Consider the following 14,900-nt stretch of genomic DNA (forward strand, 5'->3'; position numbering starts at 1 on the left):
ACTTTTTCATTCATTACTATTATTTATATAGCAAAGAATTTTACATTTATGCGCTACTTGGGAAGCACATTGGACTGGAAGATCCCGCTATAAGCAAACTCTGGATCGTTGCCACGCGAGAGAACGTCTGTATCGTCATACAAACTTCCATCTCTGGTTCCGCTAAACTCAAACCCATTGCCGCTAGCGTCGTTGCCGTCAATGAGGAGCAAGAGCTCGAGCTGCTTCACGACTTGGCCCATGCTTGGCCTGTTGGCCCCCGCCTCTTCGACGCACTGGAGTGCCAAGTCCACAAACTTGATGAGATCGCTCTGTGGAACGTTCTCCAGGTTGGGATCCAGTAAAGCTCCGAGAGCCGTCAAGCCACCCCTGTCCAGAGCTGTTTTCACCTCTCTCACGATGTATTTCCCGCGAGAGATCGGCTGCCGCGCTGTTAGAAGCTCCAAGAGCACCACACCGAAGCTGTAGACGTCGCTCTTCTCGGTGAGCTGCTGCGTCATGTAATACTCTGGATCGATGTATCCCTGTGTGGAAGAGAGCAATCAAAACAAAACAAAGACAAGAAAAAAGAAGAAAGTTTTTGCTTACCAGTGTTCCTTTGACTTGTGTTATAGAGGCGTGAGCCCTGTCCTCCTTTCCCAGCCCGAAGTCAGCAACCTTGGCTTTCAGATTCTCGTCGAGTAAGATGTTGCCTGACTTGATGTCTCTGTGGATGATAGAAGGACTGGCAAGTTCGTGGAGGTAAGCCAGACCTTTGGCTGAATCAAGAGCAATCTCGACGCGTTTGTTCCAGCTGAGGTGCCTTGAATTTGCTGCAAACAAGATAAGGAACCATCAAAACACATTCGAAAAAGTAAAAAACAGTTATGTTTACTACCAAGATGATCTCTCAAGCTGCCGCTCGCCATGTATTCATAAACGAGCATCTGTGATCCTTGCTCGTAGGAGAATCCAATGAGGCCAACGAGGTTTCTGTGGTGCACCCGCGATAGAAGTTCGATCTCAGTCTTAAACTCGCCGCTGCCTTGCATGGATCCTTCCTCAGCTTTCTTGATTGCGACTTCTTCTCCTGTTACTAAAACACCTTTGTACACCTGGAAGAAGCAGGTTAAAATAAGTAGAAGTTTCAAAAACAGTCACCTTTCCATAGCCTCCAGAGCCAATCTCATTTGCACTGCTGAAATTATTCGTCGCCTTATTAAGTTCGTGGAGTGAGAAATATCGAGCACCTTTGAGCTTTGGTGCGCTTCCGCTTTTTCCCATTGATCCCCAAGAAGCTGTAAGTCATATTTGTTACTCGGATCCCCTAAGAGCGGCAAAAACTTACTGAATGGTTTGGATAGTGCTTTGTCTGCTCTTTTCTTCTGGAACATAGCATAAGTGACAGCCGCAACTACAGCCAGGACTACCGCAACTGCTCCAACTGAGATCCCAGCAACTGCACCTTTGCTAAGACTTGATTTTTTTGCAGCAATATTACCTGATAATGAACAAGACATCAGGACAGAAAACACTCGAGACTTGAAAATTACCTCCAAGTGCAAAAGCCGAGATGACAGAATAAGGCCCGAATTCCGCTGGAAAACTAGCATTTGTATGGAGAGCAATTCGCGTAAGTATCTTCTCAGACTCCCTGTACTCCATCTTGTCCTTTCCTTTCTCAGGAAACACATAAACTATAACTTGAAGTCGATAGCTTGACATCCATGCAGCACCTCCTACCGTCACCCGTTCCGGAGCTACGAGAGTTTGATAAGAGACGTTTGCTTTGACAGTATTCATTCTGTCCTGGCTGATGTCCGAGAAGGATGGAGCATTGAACTGGAAGATGATAGTGACAGGGAAAGCACACGAACACAGTTCCAGATTCCGGAGCTTGCCGTCGGTACAAGTGATTGAACAGGTTTGATTGGTAGAGTTCCAAGTTGGTGAGATTATTGGCGCGCAGACAGCTTGGGACAGATGAAAGCTATTGTCGCTACAAACTGGATTTCCCACCAGGCTGCATGAAACATGCTTAGGATGAAAAAAGAAAGATTTAAACACATACGAGAGATTGAAGCTGTCAACAATGCCTATAGCTTGAGTGATCATGTTGCCGTTCAAGTTTACAGACTTTAGTCGCTTTACAGTACTCGGAAAAGTGACTGTTCCTGATAGCTGATTATTAGAAAGAGAGCTGACATAAAAGAAAAAATCTTAGACTTGATAATAAAATAGATTTCCTTACACAGATTCTAGTGCCGGAAGCGCAAAGAGGCCATCTGGAATCGTCCCATTCAGAAACCCCTTGTCAATTTTCCTTTACGAACAACAACCAGTTATTATAAAATGAAGGAAGTTGGCACTCACAATGTTTGCAAGTTTGTGAGATTTGAAATGCCCGGCGGAAACGGTTGAGGGCCATAAACGTTTTCACCCACATTTCTGAAAATTCCAACTGCATGAGTACAAAAAGGAGAAGGTTTTGCTTACAAAAGCAGTATGCCCTTCAGAGCAGAAAAATCTGGCAGAGTACCCACTAGACTGTTGTTGGCAAGGTGCCTGTAACAGTCATTCGTATCAATGAGCATCAAATTCAACACATTAACTTACAGTTCCAAAAGCTTTGGTATCTGATTGATAGTAGCGGGAATGGTACCTTGAACACGATTATTGTCAACCCTCCTGATAATAAAAATTATTGTCAGCTTTAAGCACCACCAAATAGCAAAACTTACAAAATCTCCAAAGCCGCAAAGTTTCCGTACTCCACTGGAATTTCTCCAGTGAGAGCGTTGTTTTCAACCATCCTACATCCAAAAAATAAATTCTGGAAGAAATTGGAACAAGAAGGAAAGCACTAACAAGTGTCTAAGAAACTTTAGCGTCGCAAGTTCCTTGGGTAGACTTCCTGATATTGAGTTGTTGAAAAGATGGCTATGTCGCAACAAAACGATATGAGGAAAGGACCATCAAATCAAAGCTACTTACATGTGAACAACGCTGGTGAGGTTGTCGAGGCCAATATTTTGAGGAACTGACGTAGAAACTGGCAGCGGACCAGTAAGACCATTTTGTGCGATGTCAAACCAAGTAACATTCGGGAAGCCACCAAGCTCCGGAGGAATACTTCCTGTCAATTTGTTCATGTTTAACGCACTGATAGACAACCTTTGTCAGCACCGAAAGCAGCAATTCTCTTGCTGAAGCTTACAAGAACTTCATGTTTTTGAGAAGCCCAAGCTCTTTTGGCACTGATCCATAAAAGTTGCATCCTTGCAAACTCCTGCCAGGAATAGGTTGGTTTTAAAACGGGAGATGGAAAAAGACGGGTACTCACAAGTATTGCAAGTTTGTCAGCCGGCCGAGCTCTTTTGGAATCTCTCCTGTCAATTGTGGGTTGAAGGAAAGGTCCCTACAGTCCTTAGACAGATTAATAAGATCACGAACAACGAGAGACTGTTTCTTACAGGGCCACTAAATCGGTGAGATCTCCAATAGCGGATGATAGTGTGCCAGTTATGTCTCCTCGGTTGGAAATCCTGCCAGAAACCCAGTAAGTATGAGCCGATCTGAGAGGAAAGTGCTTACAATCGTATAACCGAGTTTGTGCTGTTGTTACACACAACTCCCCGCCAGGAAGAGCCACAGGGATCATAATCCGTCCAGTTGAGATGGGTTGATTGCCAGTTCTTGAAAAGGAGCTGCAAAGCAGCAACTGGAAGAAGGAAGAACAGAAGAAAAAAAAAACGAAGATTAGTCTCCAAAGGAAGAAAGAAGAAGAAAAAAAATCCACTGAAGCTGACCATCTCGAGTATTAGTAGCTCCCAGTACGTGGAGAAGAAATCGCCCAAAAATCCACAATGCTAGTCCCAGCCTCCTCCTCCACTCCATTCCCAGCTCTCAATCACTCCCTGGAACAAGACATTTCTCACAAAACAATTCAACGCTTTCCTTACTGGTACTATCCTCTACCAAGTCAACCTACGTGAGGACATGCTTACCCTGTCACTCACGACGCCAAGTTGATCGATTAAATCCCTGGACGACCGAGCCAGTCGCGCAATAGTGCCAGATCGAAGCGGCGCCACTGTGGATGGAAGCGACAAGCGCGTAGCACCAGCAGGGCCCCTGCCGCTCGTAGCTGCCGGCATTGCGCTATCTCTTTCCATCCCGCCCTAGCTCAATACAAAATTCTCACTCTTGGGAACGGACGGCCTGGATTTGACTGCACGGATCGACGGCATAGAATGTACTTGATTAGAAGGGGAGAAAGAGTCAAAGCGCGAGAGTTTTGTTAGCGCGCAGTGGTCAAAAGATTGGATCGTCCTTCGCAAAGCCGCGATTTGACTCGGCTGCGCAGTCATCTTCGTTCATTCAAATCCGGGTTCTGTGACTGGGTCTTTGCGAAAGTCCGTGCTAGAACACTAAATGCGCGAGCGGAGCTTGAGGGCCGGGTGGATTCCATCGCTTCGAGGTGCCCAAGAGGGAATTTTCGCCAGGTAGCCGGGAAGATTGATCAGGGACATGGGATTGGCGAGATGGGCGATTCAGATAATTCTCCTGTGGATGTTCTTGGCCTCGGTGGCCCTGGCAGTCACAAACCCAGCTGATAGTAAGTTCTTATCCTTGCTCATAGAGCTAGATTTCTCTCTCTCTCTCCTTCACTGTCGCTACTCTTCCATCTGGCCATTTTTTTCTTTGTAAATCTACTCTTCACTCTAGTACTTGCTCCAACATCCCTTGGTCTATTTCTTTTTCTCGGTTTTTCTTCTTGTTCTTGTTCTCTCTCCCTCTTTCTCTTTTTGGGGGTGATCTTACAAAAATTATATAGCCGCTGCTCTACGTGCTGTGAGAGTTGGATGGACATCCTCTAACCTTAACTGGAACGGCGATGATCCTTGCGGAGGATGGCAAGGCATAGGGTGCGATGGCCAGAACGTTACAAGCTTGTGAGTTCTCTAATCTCTCTAGATCACAAAGTTCTTACACACTTTTCTTCCGTCCAGGGATTTGGGGGATTTCCGGCTCGGTGGACGGCTACTCCCCGCAATAGGGGATCTCGTCAACCTTAGAACACTGTAAGTTCTTTTTTTTTTTAAAACATTGATGATGATCGTGCTCACATGAGACTTCTCTCTGTCGCTCTTTTTGTTTTTTTTATTTTTTTGTTTGTTCGTTTCCAGCATTCTTGCATTCAATCCTCTAATCACCGGTTTAATCCCGAGTGAACTTGGCAGATTGAGCAACTTAGAGTTCTTGTAAGTTCACTCTCGAAAAAGCTTTATCACGAGGAAAACTAACGTACCAAATTTTCTATGAGGCAGGAGTTTGCAATCGTGTTCTTTCTCTGGAAGAATACCAGCCGAGCTTGGTCGATTGAGAAGACTTCGATTCCTGTGAGTTGCTTCTGTAAAAGTTTGCGAAGAACTGGATCTAAAAAACCCTTGGTTTCTCTTTTATGTCACAGAGGATTGAATTCAAACAGGCTAGATGGAAGCATTCCACCAGAGCTTGGTCTACTCACGAATTGCACTTGGTTTGATCTCTCAGAGAACAATCTCTCTGGTGAACTTCCGGTTTCGAGCGGTATAGCAGGAGTCGGCCTAAACAATCTAACATCCGCTATTCACTTGTAAGTTTCTCGTAAAGCTAGATCAAGACTAACATTCATTTTTCTCGTTTCTTTTTCTTTTTCCTTGTGATACATAGCCATTTAAACAACAATTCGTTCGTAGGAAGAGTCCCAGAAGAAATCTCTGTTTTGCCAAACCTCATCCACTTGTAAGCTTTTAAGTTTTGCTTTTGATCTCCCACTGCTAAAAGCTTTGGAACAATTCAGCTTGGTGGATAGTAACTCAATGAGTGGAGAAATTCCAGCAGCACTGGCAAATTTGCCTTCTCTTGAAATCTTGTAAGTTGTTCTATTGCGAGTTCTTACGTGGTTAACGACGTGAAACATTGCAGGAGGCTTGACAACAACAATTTTAGTGGCCCATTTCCAAACATTACCAGACTCAGCGGAACTTTACATGAAATGTGAGTCTTCACCTTTTTTCCTTCTTTTTCTTCTTCCTTTCCTCATGGAAGTTCTCTCCTGCAGACACATACGAAACAACAGCTTTACAAGCTTTCCGGACATTTCTTCTCTGAGCCAACTTCTCTTTGTGTGAGTAAAGCTTCAAATTCGTAAAAACAGCTATTTTCTTACTTCTTTTTTTCTTTTTTCTTCTTCGTTTCCTGTACTATGGATATTACAGGAGCATGGGACTTAACAGATTCCCTCCTCAAGCCTTGCCTTCGTTTTCAACACTCCGGAACTTGCAATCCCTGTAAGAACAAAGACGAAAAACCTCTCTGGTTGCTAACATTTTCGCGTTTTTTTCCTTTTTCCATCAGGGAGCTCGATGGATCAAACCTCTCTGGAGATCCCAGCGCCTTGTTATTGATTTCCACCCTCGAAACCTTGTAAGTTCAAACAAAAGAACCTCCAGTCCAAAGCCTAAGTTTCCTTTGCAGATCACTCGCCTCCAACAATCTAAACTCGACTCTGGATCTGGGAAACACATCACCATCTTTAACAAGCATCGATCTCGCCAACAACAGAATTCCTGAAGTATCTCGAGCTCCACCTTCATCTTCTTACTCAGTAACGTAAGCTCGCACATCCTCATTTCCAAAAGTTCTAGGATAAAGCCAATTATCTTAATTTTTCGCAGACTCGGTGGAAATCCGGCTTGCAACACGCCAAACCTTCCGAGCTACATCAACTGTTCTTCAAATGCCTTGGGTAACGAGGCCTGGAGACCACGGCAAAACTGCAGCTCCACAAACAGGATTTGTCCGAGAGAGGAGATCTTCAACGAGGCTTCGTGCACCTGCGGCATTCCATACATTTTGCGGTTCCAATTCAACGCGCCAACTTTCTCGGCCATGACAAGCGACCGTAACGAGGCTCTTCGGTCCGAGATCGCTCGAGGAACCGGAATTTTCATCGACCAAGTGTGGGTCGATAACTTCGTCTTCACGGACAACTTTCGATTCAACGCGACCGTGGCATTCTTTCCTCCCGTCGGCGTTCGCGAGTTGTCGGACCAAGTGAAGACTGATATTCTCCGGCGCTACGTTCTTCACACTATCGACCTGATCGGGTTTGATCCATACCACGTCTTTCCAATCGATCTTGGCGACGGTAAGTGCTCCGCGATCTTCCTTTTTTTCTAACGGAGTTCTAAGCTTTTGCTTTGTTTCAGTAACTATAAGAAATGGTAATGGAGGACTCTCGGCTGGAGCCATCGCTGGTATCTCTATTGGTGCGGTTTTGGTCGTGCTTCTAGTCGCTGGCTATGCGATCAGGCAAAAGTTCCGAGCAGACAAAGCCAAACAAGCTACAAATCCTTTTGGTACGTTACAAAGTCCGATAGTTTTCGCAAGGACTCGAGAAGAACTCAATAGTTCTCGGACGAACTCGATAGATTTATACTAACTTTCGTGTGGTGATCTTCCAGCTTCCTGGGGAGGTGGTGGAAAAGACAACGGGGAGGCGCCAGTGATCAAGGGAGTGAGGTCCTTCTCTTTCGCGGATCTCAAGAAAGCTACGAGCAACTTTAGCAGCAGCCACGAGATTGGAGTCGGAGGATACGGCAAAGTCTACAAAGGATTTCTTCTCACCGGTGAGGTTGTGGCGATCAAGCGAGCTCAGGCCGGATCGATGCAAGGAGCTCACGAGTTTAAGACCGAGATTGAGCTGCTTTCTCGCCTCCACCACAAGAACTTGGTCGAGCTAGTCGGGTTTTGTTTCGAGCATGGCGAGCAAATGCTCGTCTACGAGTACATGGCGGGTGGAAGCATTCATGATCATCTCATGGGTAAGTTCTTGGCGAGTTTTTTTTTTTTTTAATCTAAGTTGGCATTTTGGGTTATTCCAGATCAATCCAAAGTTTTCAGCTGGAACAAGAGACTCGAGATTGCCATTGGCTCGGCTCGCGGACTCTCATATCTTCACGAGCTCGCAAATCCTCCCATTATCCACAGAGACATCAAGTCGAGCAACATTCTTCTGGACGAGATGTTCGTCGCCAAGGTCGCGGATCTGGGATTGTCTAAAGTTTCCATGGCCGACGAAGGGAAAACTCACGTCTCCACTCAAGTCAAAGGAACGCTGGTAAAGAACTCTCACCTTTTCCTCAAAGTTTCGTGTCCTTCCTCGACCAAAAATCTCGTTTTCCTTCCTGTCCATCCTCAAAATCTCTTTTTTCTTCTTGTCCTTCGATGGATCCATCCTCCCTTGAAGTTTTCTCCAGAGATCTAGCTGACCACCATCGCTTTTCTTTCGCAGGGATACTTGGATCCCGAGTACTACATGACGAACCAACTTACAGACAAGAGCGACGTCTATAGCTTTGGAGTGGTTCTTCTGGAGCTTCTAACAGCACGGCCTCCGATCGAGAATGGAAAATACGTGGTTCGAGAGGTCCGGACCGCTTTGGCGCGAGGAGGCCTCGAGGAGGTAATCCCTTTGCTGGATTCCTCGCTCGAGGGCTACTCGGCGAGAGATTTGAAGAGATACTTGAGCTTGGCGATGGCGTGTGTGGAGGAAGCAGCGGCGCAAAGGCCCAGCATGAACGACATTGTCAAGGAGCTGGAATCGCTGCTGGGATCATCTGGCGGATTCAGAGGTAGCAGCATCGGTGGAGGGGAATTTCACGCTATCAGCCTCTACGACGACGATTCTGTGGCTCTATCATCTGCTGGAGCGTTCGAATATAGTGGCGGCTATCACATCTCAAGCAAAGTAGAGCCCAAGTGATTCTTCTCCAGTCACATTTTCAAATTGGACGGTCGAGATCAAGAGCTTAGCTCAATGGACGGATTGGATGACACTTTCGCGAAGAACCCAAAAACAGGGCAATGGCTAAGCTTTGGCTGTTGTGCGGCTTCAGGGCTCGCTGTTGCTGCTGCTGTAACATACGAATTTTGTATAGGTTGAAATACATTGAGAACTTGATCTTTACAAATTTATAAAATACATATGAGTTCATATGAAATATCATAAATCACGTAACGAATGTAGCATTCACCTCCTAATGAACAAGATCTTGCTCCTAAGACTAAAGGAGGAGTATTAAATAAAATATAACTTTTCACTTTCACTAGTTATTCTCTTGTTAAGATTCTTTAAAATTTACCTAGTAATTCACAAATACTATATAAAGATTGAGAGGTTAATGTATTAGTAATAATAATATGAAAAAAACTCAAAATTTCTCATGCTTGTAAGTATGGTTCTTGGTGTTCAGTTATACCTTCTCCCAAAAATTGAACTTTATATCTTTAGATTCATCACAAAGAGGTGTATAAAGCTTTTATATTGAAAAAAATTATAAAAAATTAAAAATTTGATGATTATTCTTACTGATAATATCAAGAATTGATCATATCAAAGATCTTCCCTTTCTCAATCACCATTAAGAAGTCATATTCCTACAAAAGAAGGATCCTTGATGACTATTGCTAGAATTAGACTTATTTAGAGGCAGCAAACTAATGTGTGATAATTGATATTTTTCAATAAAATTTGAATTCAGCATTTGATTAAGTTTGGTAATTTTAGGTAGGAAGTGATGATGAAGGTAATTGAATATGATTGAACCATAAATTTTATGGGATTTGTAACTGTAATTCTTTTATAATTAGCCAAACAAGGAGATAAATTGTGCAGTTATTCTAACAAGTGTTAAAGTCCTTGCTAGTGTCTTTGTTCACCTATGAGTGTGAAGAAGATTTATAAACATAATTAAAGAAATAAATAATACTATATAATAATTGTCAGAAATAACACTATTGTAGTGTATGTGACTATGGGATAAAATTTAAATATATTGTCACGGTAGATCCTTGAACCTTGGGGGATAAATAGGGATAAAATAACCACTAAATGCTCTCTCATCAAATAATTACCTTTTTTCCACTTGATTTAAAAAGAAAAAGATAGAGTATCTTATATAACAAATGGCATAGGTTTATTATACTCTTGAGTAAAGTATATTTTTACTCTTAAATTTGAAATTATATGTATTGAGAATCCATCGTATCAACCACAGGATATTTTCCCAAGAAGTGGAAGATTTGGCTCTAAAATTTTTAGAAATTCCAAAATGAGCTTTTATATCAAGTTTTAAATTGGATAGTAGGGTGAGAGTTTAACTTAATAAAAATATTTGACCATGCAAAGAACTGTGGGATATTTCCCCAAGAAAAAGTGGAAAATTTGGCTTTAAAATTTTTAGAATTTCCAAAATAAGCTTTTATATCAAGTTTTAAATTGGATGGTAGGGTGAACGTTCAATTTAATAGAGATTTGACATGCAAAGTACCCTAGAAATAGGGCACTCATATCCAATCTCGTATGAACTCTCATGAACTTTTGACAGATTTAACTAAGAATTAAAAATATTTATTCATATTTTTTTAAAGTATTTAGAAGTTTATAAAATGTGAATATATTATTTAGTATGAAATATCATAGACTATCTAAACTCTTTATAAGCTAGGAATGCCATATGTTGCCTCATCAATAAAATAAGATTTATTTTGATTTGGATCTTTTATTGAAACATGGCTAATTAAACAAGTAAACTTTTCATTATAGTCTCTAAGCATCATTTTCCCCAATTGGAAGTGTCAAAGTTCTATATAAGCATTTTCTATGTCATAGTGCAAAGTAAAATGTAAATGAAAAGCAATCTCACACTTATCTATGGTAGGCTATAATGCACTTTATCCCTCTTCTATTAAGTTAATTAAAAAATAGACAACTACTTAATGAGATAAGTTATTTTATCCATATATATCCCTTAAGGTTTCATGGATTCATTGTGAGTAATATATTGAAATCTTATCTCATGACCACACATATTACATAAATACCAAAGGTTTTATTTGCAACATAAACCAATTCCACCATAAAAAAACCCAACAACCAAAAACCTTTTTATATTGACTAGTTAAGCCAAATACTCATTCAACTAAAAAAAATTAAAACATTAAATTAATCCACCAAGGAAGCCTTACCTAAAGCACCATTACCTATAAACTTAAATGTTTTGACATGTCTACGTATTGTAGTAAATATGCTATGCATCTTTGTAAATAACTAAAAAGAATAATTTAAAAGATCATTCATTAAAATTGAAATATAAAAGGGAAGTGAATATTCTCTTTTTCCAATTAGTTAAGGGTATTAAGATATTTAAGATAAATATCTTTGGGTTTAAGTAATATTGAGTTATATAACTTCTAAACTTAAGAGTTTAAATACTTTTTTTGTGTGACCCTTTAATGTTTGAAAGAGGCTCTCCTCTCCACCATACCTTACTTTGACCTTGGACCCATGTTGACTACGTGGTCAAAGCTAATGTTTAACACTTTGAGCTGGTGTTGGAGAGGCTGACATGATCTTCACTTTCATAGCTTCTAGCCAGCTTTTCTTCATCAAGGGGCTTGTGAATGACTTTCCTCTACTTCCTAATAGTGGAATTTATTATATTATTAGAGCTTGTATGGAATAGCACAATCAACTACTCAAGGTTTTCTTACCACCTAGTTTGCTGCCACTACTTCCTTGTTATCATGTATGTTGAAAAATTTAGAGGATAAAGTTCAAGGTAAGGAGAGACTCTCCACAGCCAATCATGAATTTATGAGCTTTTGAGTGAGCAAAGCAAGAATAGGAAGTTGTATCAAAAGATGTGAAAGAACACCTTGGACAACATGAAGTTCCTCAAATGAACAAATACTTTAAATGGGTTGTAGAGGCATTTAAAATGCAATTGCATTGAGAAAGGATGTTTGATCTCTACCAACATATCCTTATCCAATTTGCACACTAGAGATTTAACTTTAGTTTGTATTAGCAACAAACAAGATTCTTGAATTAGAGAAAAATTTGAATATACTTAAAATTCTTAAATATTCTAGGCATATTCGCTACTACCATCTCAACAACACAGGTCTTTCTTTTTCCTCACTTCAAATTAACTGTTGTCGCATGGTTTCTAGCACCATATCGTTCCAAGTATCCACCGGCCCAGGGATACACCAATGCAGGCAGTCGTTCTGGACGTGGCCCACAAACTCCTTGGAGAAAGGCTGGAAGTTCCTGTACGGCCCGGGGTGGCCATCCGGTCGAAGGTACGATATCTGTGTCACGTCCACCATGGCCACCCGGTCGGCCCGCTCCAGACCGTCAAACACCTCCCGTTGGATCCTGTGCATCTCGAACGTCAAACTGTCCGTTGGGATCGTGCGGTTGGGATGGAACGGCACAGTCCTCTTGCAGCTCCCGCCGTTATCCCACCGTCCATCCTCGAAGTGGTCCGGGGAGAAGCTCCGGAGGATGGCCAGGCCTTTGAATCCCTGGAGTTTTGGGAGCTCGACCAGGACGTGTTTGAGGATCTCGCGATACGCGAAGTAGAAGCCCAGATTTGTGATGTTGAATCCGGGGCAGTGGTGGCAGCCGATGAGCGTGTTGTTTTGGAAGAAGAGGTTGTTCTTGAAGAACCACTGCCCCGAGGAGAGGATGAGGACGTCGAATTGGGTGATGTTTGCGAGCCAGACGGGATCGAGCTTGTCCAGGAAGAGCTTGCTGTGGCCCTTTTCGATGCCGTGGGATTCGTCGTCGGTCTGGAAGGCGAGGTATGGCGACCAGAATGTGGACACGGTGAAATTGTTTGATGGGAACCACCATCTTACGTGCCTGTCTCCCTCGTCGGTGTATGTCTTGATCGGCTTCTCGATCTGAGAGGTGGAAAAGGAAAGTTAGCAAACTTCGATCCGGCATGAAACTTAAGATGAAAACTTGGCGTTTCCAGGAAAACATGAACAAGTTGCAAACAAAGATAAAAACATAAAGAATGCTAACGAAGAAAATATAAACCATGTCCAGGTAGTTTGTAGACCACTCCAATACAAAGAAAAGATGATATAGTGAAAACGGGACTAGGCAAACTGGGGATGAAGATGCCCAAGTTCTCCATCAAACCAAGAAGCATAGTACTCAACAACAAAGGAACACACAATGAGGACTTATGCCAAACAACGAAAATGGCTAAGTTTTTGGATCACTTTAAATCATGAAAGAGGAAATAACCGAAAGAACCAAGAACAACTTCACAGGACATGCTGAAAACTAAAGCTACAATAACCAACGAATGGAGCCTTCTAGGACAAGAACTAGCTTGGAAGACTTGCCTGAGAGAGCGTGCAAAGCAGTGCTTGCATATGGTTTCGAGCGATGGAATCACCGACAAATGCCATGAGCTTCCCTCTCATGAGCTCGATGAAGAGCGTAGTGTTGAATCGAGGCAACTCACAGTCGTCTGGCTTCCATCTCCAAAACATATACCCATTGTCTGGCCGACCATTCTTCAAACAATTCTGGTGTCCTTGGATGTGATTACATGTCTCGTTCGAGTACGTTGGCCCGACCTCGTCAGGGATCCATTCGCCCTGGAGGAGATCACAGCCTCCTAAAATCAAAGAACTTAGATACCACGCTAGAAAAGATGGAAAAACGCTCTAACTTAGAAGTAAAGTATAGTCGAGTTACCTGATCGATGCGAAGGAAGCGCGCTGAGATTCACGGACTGGATCATTTGCTGGAGCTCCGCCGAGAGATTTCGATCCCCTCCCATGCGCTCCGGGTAGACATGGAAGAGTGACAGCCTCACGAGCGCCAGAGGAAGAAGAACCATCAAAGCCCAGACTAAAACCAGCCTCTTGTGATGGAGGAGCTTGGCATTGCTTACTTGCGCAGAGATCCCATCGTGGCCATATCCACTCGAATCGGGCGAGCCGGGATCCAGCCTCTGTACGGTCATCTCTCTCGAAACTCGACAGTCATTCACAGATCCGGGCAGCTCAAATCTGTGTTTTGGAGTCTGGAACCAGTTCCAGGAACCCAATGCCAGAATCTAGGAGCCCACATTGCCCGATTTCGTCGATTTTGCGAGTGGCAAGAACCCACCAGACCCCTGCCCCCAAGAGAACCGGTGGGCAATGCGCAATGGAAGCGATCGCAAAGACAATGACCTACCAGAGCGTCAAAGGAAATCTAGCAAATGAGCACACTCATCACTTGCCTACCAACAACGAATGCGACCAAAAAGGAAAAAAGGATGAATTCTTTGCTAATTTACCTGTGGAGAGGGGCCTCGAATGGATCCAACCCTTTGATGATCCGATAACTGCTGTTGCTTCCTTCCAAAGCGATGCCGCTTTTTAATTTCATTTATTCAATCTTTGTCAAATTTTCACCATAGCCATGCTTGTGTCAGAAGTGCGTAACAACAGGTTGTCCTGTGGCGAATCATAATCCAATCAGCATTGTACATGAAAATCGAACAAAACATTTTCTCAAAGCAAGAGGACAATACGTCGGTGCTGGTTTAACGGTTAAATTCTAGATTAGTGGTGTTGACCGTTGAAAGTTGTGTTTGGTTAAATATAATTTGAGTCAATTTTACAAATCATCTTAAGACCATGAATTTAAATTTTCATTTTAATTACGATATTTTTTTAGTTTTCTTAATTATGACTTAACAAAGATTAGAGTAATAAATTTTTGCCAATAATGGAAGTTTTAAATTTAAACATGTTTATAAAACCATAGTTTTTGGTAAGTTTGCTTAAGCAAAACAAAACATGTTAAGATTTATTCTACGAATATTCGAATAGATCTTCAAGCTAGGCCGTAAACCCTAACCACACAACAATGTGGAGCAGCAGCACGCTGAGGCGCCTCGCAAGCTCAATCTCCACCGCCAAAGCTCTCGCCCACTCTTCACATTCCCCGAGGTACGTGACACCGGCTGCGCAACGATCGCCCTCGTCCCCGCCCACGCCGTGGAGCTGGAGTT

The 14,900-nt window shown here is 42.7% G+C and overlaps 3 protein-coding genes across 4 annotated transcripts in view; 1 reads left to right on the plus strand and 2 right to left on the minus strand.

The window, feature by feature from the left end:
- Nucleotides 1-4,153, minus strand: part of LOC9636574 (probable leucine-rich repeat receptor-like protein kinase At5g49770) — an 8,728-nt gene extending 4,575 nt beyond the window's left edge. The window contains exons 1-19 of the mRNA XM_024667501.1: nt 3,987-4,153; nt 3,789-3,896; nt 3,574-3,700; nt 3,453-3,524; nt 3,323-3,397; nt 3,197-3,268; nt 2,974-3,141; nt 2,848-2,919; nt 2,721-2,792; nt 2,596-2,667; nt 2,476-2,544; nt 2,353-2,427; nt 2,231-2,302; nt 2,051-2,179; nt 1,533-2,002; nt 1,328-1,480; nt 1,141-1,277; nt 875-1,094; nt 658-812 (exon numbers count right to left, since the gene is read on the minus strand). Of these exons, the coding sequence (XP_024523269.1) occupies nt 658-812; nt 875-1,094; nt 1,141-1,277; nt 1,328-1,480; nt 1,533-2,002; nt 2,051-2,179; nt 2,231-2,302; nt 2,353-2,427; nt 2,476-2,544; nt 2,596-2,667; nt 2,721-2,792; nt 2,848-2,919; nt 2,974-3,141; nt 3,197-3,268; nt 3,323-3,397; nt 3,453-3,524; nt 3,574-3,700; nt 3,789-3,876 (2,298 nt within the window). The 5' untranslated portion in view covers nt 3,877-3,896; nt 3,987-4,153. The remainder of the gene's footprint in view (nt 1-657; nt 813-874; nt 1,095-1,140; nt 1,278-1,327; nt 1,481-1,532; nt 2,003-2,050; nt 2,180-2,230; nt 2,303-2,352; nt 2,428-2,475; nt 2,545-2,595; nt 2,668-2,720; nt 2,793-2,847; nt 2,920-2,973; nt 3,142-3,196; nt 3,269-3,322; nt 3,398-3,452; nt 3,525-3,573; nt 3,701-3,788; nt 3,897-3,986) is intronic.
- A 66-nt stretch (nt 4,154-4,219) lies between these two features.
- LOC9636575 (probable leucine-rich repeat receptor-like protein kinase At5g49770) lies at nt 4,220-8,995 on the plus strand. The gene is made up of 18 exons (XM_024667497.1): nt 4,220-4,597; nt 4,817-4,934; nt 4,992-5,063; nt 5,169-5,243; nt 5,310-5,381; nt 5,453-5,617; nt 5,695-5,766; nt 5,825-5,896; nt 5,950-6,021; nt 6,086-6,151; nt 6,243-6,314; nt 6,382-6,450; nt 6,502-6,636; nt 6,702-7,174; nt 7,236-7,385; nt 7,491-7,850; nt 7,911-8,146; nt 8,321-8,995. The coding sequence occupies exons 1-18, from the start codon at nt 4,510-4,512 to the stop codon at nt 8,789-8,791; spliced, it is 2,838 nt and encodes a 945-aa protein (XP_024523265.1). The 5' UTR covers nt 4,220-4,509; the 3' UTR covers nt 8,792-8,995.
- A 2,922-nt stretch (nt 8,996-11,917) lies between these two features.
- On the minus strand, nt 11,918-14,355 carry LOC9639273 (protein trichome birefringence-like 23). Of its 2 annotated transcripts, none has more exons than XM_024667532.1 (4): nt 14,181-14,355; nt 13,592-14,073; nt 13,234-13,511; nt 11,918-12,780 (listed from the first exon to the last, which is right to left on the minus strand). In XM_024667532.1, the coding sequence occupies exons 2-4, from the start codon at nt 13,860-13,862 to the stop codon at nt 12,013-12,015; spliced, it is 1,317 nt and encodes a 438-aa protein (XP_024523300.1). In that variant the 5' UTR covers nt 13,863-14,073; nt 14,181-14,355; the 3' UTR covers nt 11,918-12,012. The 2 variants fall into 2 exon arrangements, with proteins under 2 accessions (XP_024523300.1, XP_024523299.1); XM_024667531.1 differs by having other exon boundaries at nt 13,592-14,095.
- Nucleotides 14,356-14,900: the final 545 nt, after the last annotated feature.

The sequence above is a fragment of the Selaginella moellendorffii genome, unplaced genomic scaffold (assembly GCF_000143415.4).
Source record: "Selaginella moellendorffii unplaced genomic scaffold, v1.0 SELMOscaffold_176, whole genome shotgun sequence".
Taxonomy (NCBI): domain Eukaryota; kingdom Viridiplantae; phylum Streptophyta; class Lycopodiopsida; order Selaginellales; family Selaginellaceae; genus Selaginella; species Selaginella moellendorffii.